Genomic DNA, 8,488 nt, shown 5'->3' with positions numbered 1-8,488 from the left:
TCTATCTATCTATCTATCTATCTATCTATCTATCTATCTATCTATCTATCTATCTAGACAGGGTTTCTCTGTGTAGCCTTGGCTGTCCTGGACTCTAGACCAGGCTGGCCTTGAACTCACAGAGGTCCGCCTGCCTCTGCCTCCCCAAGTGCTGGGATTACAGGTGTGCGCCACCGTGCCCAGCTCAGCTGGCTTTTTTATATGGCCACAACTCTGAGGACCCTCCAAGAATCTATTCCTTGAACATCTATGCAGGCTTAGTTTTTGACTGTTCTCCCAAAGGCTAGTCGCTTCAGGGAAAGAATTGAACTGATGAGACTGGGCTGTAGCAATTTTGAAAACATCAAGACTGCAGTAGGTTAATCATGTCAGTGTCAGTTTTAACTGCTTTTCAACCTCTCCTTGCTTGACTGGATTTCTTTTTAAAACAAAGTCTTGGATTGTAGCCTAGGATGGCCTCAAATTCAGGATCCCACCTCTCCCTCCCGAATGCCAGGTTTTTAAACACCACCCGTGGATGCTTGTCTTCATCCTGAGGTCTGCTGTATCTGTCAGTGTCCATATGGGTAGCTCGAAAGCAAAGCTTTCAGCTCTGTAGCTCGAAAGCAAAGCTCCATTTCCCGGCTCCTGACAGTCAGCAATTACTCTGTCGGTAGGTAAGGTGTGCCAGGCACTGTTCTGAGCACTCAGAGCTTCATACAGGGCAGGGCCAAAGACTCTTCTCAATGAATAGTGGAAACCAGGGCAGCAAAGGCGGAGAAATCTACCCAGGATCACACGCTGCTAAGTGGGCATTAGCCTGCATGGTCAGGCCCGCAGCCTCCTTTACACTGTGGTGCCATGGGCAGCCAAGGAGTCCAAGAGGAGGCTAGCCCTGCCATGCCCTCAGCTTCTGCCATCTCAGGTTCTAATCATTTTGTCAATAGCATATTTATCGCTGACTTATTTATTACAAATGGAATGTTCCCTGAACCTAAAACTGTTATCATCCAAAACTGTACTAAAAACAAAACAAAACAAAAAAACCAAACCCCACCACACAGTGCGTAGGAGTCGCCTCCTGTCAGAACAGCTCACGCACCAAGTGCACTCTCAGGAAACTGAAAGATGATGACACTAAGATGAACACATCCTTCAGATTCTCTTCAGAAACACCAGGAAGCCACCAACCCTGAGGTGAACGGGAGTAATGATTCCCAGGACTCAGCCTACTCAGCAGAACACAGATGTCTTTGCCCTGGCAAAGCTGGCTAAATGGCAAAAACCAAAACGACACTGAACAAGAAGTGTCCTTGAGGGGAGAAAACATTAGCCATAGGCACACGCTGCGTGGCAAAGCCTGGCAATGTCTCTTTCGGTGAGGTTCTTTGAGGACACTGATCCCATGATGACCTTTTGTTGTTGTTTTGGTTTTTCTAGACAGGGTTTCTCTGTGTAGCCCTGGCTACCCTGGACTTGCTTTGTAGACCAGGCTGGACTCCAGCTCACAGAGATCCACCTGCCTCTGCCTCCCTGAGTGCTGGGATTCAAGGCATTTTTTAAAATCGGCTTCTAGGAAGGGTCCCTGAAGACTGTAGATATTCAATGCATGTTTGGGGGACTAAACTGGGCAAACACCGAAAAGTTAGATACACACAGTCAAGTCAGAGAGCTGGGGAAAGTGGCGCAGGTGGCCAAAAGCCCGTGCCAGGAAAAGACCATTTTCATCAGACCACATTCCTGGGCTCAGTGTATGGCTCAGTGTATGGCCCCTGCAGTTCCTTTTTAACGCTCTAAGATAATCAGTGCTCATCCCTGTGGCCTGTGAACCAGCAGGAACCAGATGCCACGGGTCACCACCAGTCACTAACTGACCTTCTTGGATGGACCCCAGGGACTCCAATGTCCACAGAGAAGCTGCCATAGCAAGAAGCCAGATGACCTTTCTCTAGTTTTCCATGGGTAGCAGTAGGAGTTTCAGAAGGGCTAACTCACCTCCCTTCTGCCCCAGAACTGTCCTTACCTCTGTAATCCCCATACAGGTTAGGAAGGAGGGTGCGGTTGGCCCAGGGGTAGAAATCCTCCACAAGTTTGATTTCTGAGAGTCGGTGAGAGAACCTCTTCCAGAGAGCTTGATGGAGGAAAAATCGATTGTAGTCCTTCGCAGAGTAGACAGAAGTCATCAGCAGGGTCAGGAAGAGGATTTGCACTGGTTTCCAACAACAGAAGAAAACCATTCAAGTAGTTATCTTAGAACTCTAAATACTTTTCATTTTTTCTTATGCTTAGACATTTGCAGGTCAGAGAGTCAAAATGGAGCTGGGCAGTGTGTGTGTACTTTAGGCAGGAGGATCTCTGTGAGTTCGAGGCCAACCTGGTCTACGTGGTAAGTTCCAGGAAAGCCAAACCACACAGTGAGACTCTGCCTCCAGAAAACCAAGCCAAGCTAAACCAAGACAACCAAACAACCAATCAAAACTATATATATATATATATATAGTCAAATGGGCATTTTAAAATAGTTCAACCCAATATGTGCAACACACACACACAGAGTAATATATACATTCATCTCTATACACAGGAACATATGCATATATTTGTGTATACATATATATTTCTTTTCCAGAATCATCCTGCCAACAGTCAGAAATTTAACTCAAGATACATACCCCCCCCCCATTAAAATATTGTATTTAAAAAAGTATTGTATTTTGATTCTTGGAGCTAAGTGCTCTTTTGCATTCTGGCTCATCTTGATTAAATTCATAAAAGGGATAAAAAACAAAACAAAACAGAATTTGGTCCAGGGAATCCAGTAGGATAGCAAATATGCTAATTTAGTCACTCAGCACATAGAAGAACCAATTTCCAAAGCAATTTCATCTTCCCCCAATCCGGCAAATATGTAAATTGGATATTGTTTCCACTCTGCAGGTGGAGTCCCTGACTTCCACCTCAGTGAAACCCCGAAGACCCCAGGGGTCTTTCCATCGGTCACATGAGCCGAAGAGCTGGAATTCCAAATTTCATTTTAAAAGGCACTTTTCCGCCCTTCCCTGTTTGCCATCTTATTTCCCGCTGCCCTCCCCCCCCCCAGACAGTGTGCTACAGAGGTGCATGCTGCCACTACCATTCATACCCAGAGTGCTGCCAGTCATCCTGACGAGCGGCTTCTTCCAGCCTCTCTTGGGCTGCTTGGCTGGGGTGGTCATTGCTGGGGCAATATAGACGGGATTGTTCTTGTCTCTCAGACCGGGAGCCGGTGAAGAGCGCTTCGCTGTCAGATATTGAAATACAGGCTAAGCAAATGATGGTTAACCGTTTGTTGAGCTCCTAACATGAGCATTTCCTGTCCAGCATTGGAGGAGCAGAGGAAAGGATGTCTAAGCAGCACCTCCTTCTCTATGGAAAAAGGCCTGAATTTTTCTTCTTAAAATTCCAATCCATGGGGGGGGGGGGGGCTGGAGAGATGGCTCAGCCGTTAAGAGCACTGTTCTTCTAGAGGACTCTGGTTCAATGACCAGCACCCACATGGAAGCTCACAACTGTCTGGTCTGTAACCCAAATTTTGCTGAGCTCTCAACACTCAACTGTTTTTCTAGCCCAAAGTTCCAAAGTCCTTCCTCAGTCTTCCCCAAAACATATGGTCAGGTCTGTCACAGCAATACCCCACTATAGGGGTACTAATTTGTCTTAGTTAGGGCTTGTGTTACAACAAAACACCATGACCAAAAAGCAAGTTGGGGAGGAAAGGGTTTACTCAGCTTATACTTCTGCATCATAGTCCATCACTGATGGAAGTCAGAACAGGAACTCAAACAGGATAGAACCTGGAGGCAGGAGCTGATGCAGAGGCCATGGAGGGGTGCTGCTTACTGGCTTGCTCCACATGGCTTGCCCAATCCTTCTTATAGAATCCATGACCATAATGGGCTGGGCCCTCTCCCATTGATCTCTAATTGAGAAATGCCTTACAGCTGGATCTCATGAAAACATTTTCTCATTGAGGCTCCCCATCTCTGATGACTCTAAGCTTGTGCCAAGTTGACACAAAAACCCGGTTAGCATTGTATCTGTTGTCCAAAACATAGTCCAGGCTGGCTCACACATTCATGATCTCTGCCTCAGCCTCCCAGATGCTCAGATCACAGACATGCACCACCACAGCCCAGCAATAAGGATTCTTTCAGTGCTGGAAATCCAGTGCGGTGACTCAGGCAATCAGACAAGGGCTCTGCCACTGAGTTTGTCCCTAGCCCTTTCATTTTAAAAATTAGATTCAACAAGCATAAACATGCTGTGTGCATCTATCTTAGACTAGAGACCAGGGCTTCTGATCAGTGGAGGACCCATTGGGAACATTGGTCTCAAGTTTAACCTGAGTAGAAATCATCTGGGCTTCTAGTCAATGCACATTCTGGGACAAGGCCCAACACTGAACATTTCTGAGGAATCCAGGAGGTGACGATGGTCTGGTCTAAAGACTGAGTAGAAGAACGGAGAGATTTATAAGCAAAAGGCAAGGTGAGAGATAGGGTTGGAAAAGAGACAAAAAGGGGAGGAAATTAAAGAAACATCACCAAGCCAGTGCAGACTCGCACACCTGTAATCCCAGCACTCTGGGAGGCAGAGGTAGGCTGATCTCTGTGAGTTCAAGGCCAGCCTGGTCTATAAGGCAAGTCCAGGACAGCCAAGGCTACACAAGAAACCGTGTGTCAAACAAACAAAACCAAGAAACAACAACAACAACAACAACAAAAAAACAACAAAAAACCAAAAACAGAACAAAACAAAAACGTGACCAGCACACATGTACACGTGCCATGCAATCGCTGGAAAATAATCAAAACTTCCCCCAAAGAAAGCTGGAGATGCCTTCGCAGAGGAGTCGGAATCTGAGTGCTGGGAATCACATACTCGGGCCTCCTCCAGCAGGCACTCTCCTGCGAACTATACTGCACAGTACATTTGTCTTGGAAGGCAGGTCTGCTCTTTGTAAAATTAAACAGTAGCTGGAATTATTTGAATTACCCCAAAGTGCTACAATTCTCTTGGCATGCTGATCCTGGTCTCTGTTCAGCCACGGTATCTGGTTCGCCATCAGTGAGATCAGGAACGTGAGGAAGATCACCTGGGGACAAGAATCACTCAGGCACTCCAAGAGCAGGTGTTGGAGGTCCCAGAGGATGATGTCATACATCCAAGCGAGGGTGGGGACTGACAGCTTGTTCTATTTATTTACACATTTCCATAATCTTACAGTCAGGACACCCAGGTGGAGCTCAGGATAACTTCTGAGTCAGTTCTTTCCACCATGTAGAGTCCCAGGATCAAACTCAGCTTCCTAAGCTGCTGAGGGACCTGACCAGCCCCTTGTGTGGGTATTTGCATGTTAAGAAATTGTAAAACTTGCCAGGTGTGGTGGCACATGCATTTAACCCCAGCACTTGGGGAGGCAGAGGCAGGCAGATCTCTGTGAGTTTGAGTCCAGCTTGTTCTACAGAGTGAGTTCTGGGACAGCCAAGGGTACACAGAGAAACCCTGTCTCAAAACAAACAAACAAACAAAATTAACTTTAGGTCTGGAGAGATGACTCAGAGGATAAGAGCACTTACTGCTCTTCAATTCCCAGGTTCAGTTCTCAGCACCCACACGGCAGCTCATAACTGTCTGTAATTCCAAGATCTGATACCCTCACACAGACATACATGCAGGCAAAACATCAATGCACATCAAATACAAATTAAAAAAAAAAAACCTGTCCTCATCTTTAACCATTCCCACAGCTAGTTATTTTCTGTTGTTAACTTCACATACGTGTGTCCAACAGATATCACTCTGCCTGTTGACTTATTTTCTAGTTGTCAAGACACTGTGATGGTCTGCGCCATTCCCGCATACCTTTATTGGCTGGCTGATGAAGATGTCTTGAAGCACTGATAGCATCATGGAAATAACCCAGCTGGTGGCTTGGTCTTTGTTCAGCTCCAAGCTGTAAAGTGTTATGAAAAATGCCGAAGCCAGGCTGACGATGCCTGGAAGGAGCCAGTAGCTGTACCGCAACCATCTGAACAGGCAAAAAGACACGGGCTTCTTCCCTTCTTCCAAGTTTAAGATGGGGAAACTGGTTGAGGGCCTGGAGAATAGAAGTTGAAGAATCCATCTCCCGCCTGACACCAGGAGAGGCTCAGGAAGTTCACCGGTATCGACAGGAACCCACATAGCTTACCTGCATGGCCCTTGCTCCCTGCGAAGAACCTGAGTTTGCAGGAGTTCCTGGAGGGTTTGAAGTTGGCTGACTGCTTCAGAGAAGCCAGAGAGATGGTTGTCCTGGGCAGCACCGAGAGCATCTAAATGCAACTTCAGTCTCTGCAGAACTTGGAGTAGGTAGCGACAGAAATGGTAGTGATTTTCAGAAGCCGCTGTGGATTTATTTCCAGTCGACATGGTCACAGTAAATAAAGATAAATAAATAAAATAAGTAGCGATCAGCGATGGAGATGAGCGACTTATTAGGTGACAGCAAAGCTAATGTTTCCCAGTACTGATGGAGACAGGTTCTGCCTTCCACCGTACTGCTCCCACCTAAGGGTGCAGACACAGCTCACCATTGCACAGTTCTAAACTTTGACATGGACACTTTCTGAGCTTTCCCACCTAAGCTGCAGCACACGCAGCCTGGAAGAGCAAATGCCCAAGCTGCATTCAAAGTCTGTAAGTCATGCTGCCCATCCACTCAAGGGAAGACAAAGATGATGTGACAGGTTTCAGGGAATATGGGGATCGGAATAGTTTTCCCTTTTTCCAATTAGTACTGTAGCTCTACCTCCTGGATGTGTCGATCTCAAGAGACCAAAGCTATCAGCTCAAGGTTGAAAGCTTAATGAAACTAAACAAGCATGAATTGCCTTGTTCAGAGAGGCAAAAATGTGTAAGAACTTGAGGTGTGCATGGGAGTGGAGGTGATGCGAGAAGACCGCCTAAAATCGCCGAAAGACTGGACTTTACCGTCTTCCCAGCGGGATTCCATCTGCCCGTGACAGCCTTGATCTTCTAAGTGACAATAAATGAGGCTAGATAAAAGCTTCACCAGCTTGTTAATGTCACAAGAGCTCCACGAAGACTGTTCACACTCTGAGAGCGGATGCATATTTCTCCTGAGCAGGAATCCCACGGTGTCCTTTAACTCCTGGATATGGAACGGAGTTGAGAGACTTCTTCCATCTGTCTGGCATCAGCCAGCACCAGGTGCCACTACAGATGGCAAGCCCTGTTTCTCAGGGGCGCGTGCCTAGTGTAAAGAAACTCAAGGCTTCCTTTTCAAATGTTTTCAGAGAAGAGTCACCCCACACTGCCTTCAGAATCATTTCTGTGAGAGACTATAGAATGAAAGAGGGGCGGTTTGCTCAAACATCAAAGACGGAAATAGCTCTGAAGTAGTATGCACTGTCCCACTCAGGCCCTAAAACAGTTCATAACCTTGGAAGAAAGCTGAGACTCTGACTGATTACAACTCAGTGGACAGAAATTAGGGGAAAGACATCAAAGGGCCCAGGACGCTGTGAGCCTGCCAAGAAATCTTCTACGGCTCTTTCCCACAACACAGGAGAGGGAGGATACTTTCCATATATAAAAAATTAGATAACTGAGCTTACCTTGACCACCTGTGTGACAGAGGGGGACTCACAGACAAGAGCTGAGGGACAGGCAGCCTGGGTGGGAGGAACCTCTGGCAGAGTTTCTGTCGGGTGAACCAACCGGAAGAGCCACCCAAAGACAAGATGGATAGGGAAGAGGATGATGGAAGTCTGGATGCTGATGAGCAGCTCTGCTAAGGTCACAGCAAGTGGACCCACTGAAAGAAATGCACGGTATCACTCTTCACCCTCCAGGGTTAGAGCTGCTTAGGGAGGAATTTATCTGGCGGGTAGAAAGTGTTTCATGGCAGTAAAGATCCTGGTATGTTCCCAAGACTGTTTATCAGTGATCGCACCCACAGGATCGTGCTAACATCTAACTAATGTCAGGGTGATGGACCGGGAACCAAAGGCACAGCACTACCCGAAGGCACACCCCAACCCGGGTTCTAACCCTTAAGGTAAGGAGGGAAAGGCCGACAAAGCAACCCCACGGCAGACGGCACACATCAGGGCTCATGCGTACATTGCTGCTCATCCCTCTTGGCCGTGGTGCCGCCCATCTTCCAGAACATAACATTGATGACCATGTCACAGAGAAGCAGCGTCAGACAGCAAGAGAGCCGCTGGACCCTCGTAAACTGGTTCCAGGGATGGCGCGTTGCAACTGAGAGCCACAGATAATCCTGAGTGAACTTCTCTATGATCGTGGAGGAGAAGAGGTGTCTGAAATGAGAAATTAGGTGAGAAAAGGCACAAATTGCATGTGTATATTTGTGGGGGGGGGCACAAATGTCACATCAACTGTGTGGAGGTCAGAGGACAACTTGTAGGAGTCAGTCCTCTCCTTAAACTATAAGGGACCCAGG

At 47.1% G+C, this 8,488-nt stretch overlaps 1 protein-coding gene across 1 annotated transcript in view; it reads right to left on the bottom strand.

Moving 5' to 3' along the window:
* The window catches only part of Pkd1l3 (polycystin 1 like 3, transient receptor potential channel interacting), a 52,295-nt gene that overhangs the window by 11,835 nt on the left and 31,972 nt on the right, over positions 1–8,488 (bottom strand). Inside the window, exons 18-25 of the mRNA XM_055621517.1 lie at positions 8,146–8,345; positions 7,638–7,837; positions 6,991–7,171; positions 6,212–6,404; positions 5,884–6,118; positions 5,014–5,113; positions 3,122–3,259; positions 2,003–2,188 (exon numbers count right to left, since the gene is read on the bottom strand). Coding sequence (XP_055477492.1) covers positions 2,003–2,188; positions 3,122–3,259; positions 5,014–5,113; positions 5,884–6,118; positions 6,212–6,404; positions 6,991–7,171; positions 7,638–7,837; positions 8,146–8,345 — 1,433 coding nt within the window. The remainder of the gene's footprint in view (positions 1–2,002; positions 2,189–3,121; positions 3,260–5,013; positions 5,114–5,883; positions 6,119–6,211; positions 6,405–6,990; positions 7,172–7,637; positions 7,838–8,145; positions 8,346–8,488) is intronic.

This window comes from Psammomys obesus, unplaced genomic scaffold, assembly GCF_907164565.1.
Source record: "Psammomys obesus unplaced genomic scaffold, mPsaObe1.curated_primary_1811, whole genome shotgun sequence".
NCBI classification, from domain to species: domain Eukaryota; kingdom Metazoa; phylum Chordata; class Mammalia; order Rodentia; family Muridae; genus Psammomys; species Psammomys obesus.
Note: the sequence above shows the minus strand (reverse complement) of the source record. Positions and strands in the feature narration are given on the sequence as shown.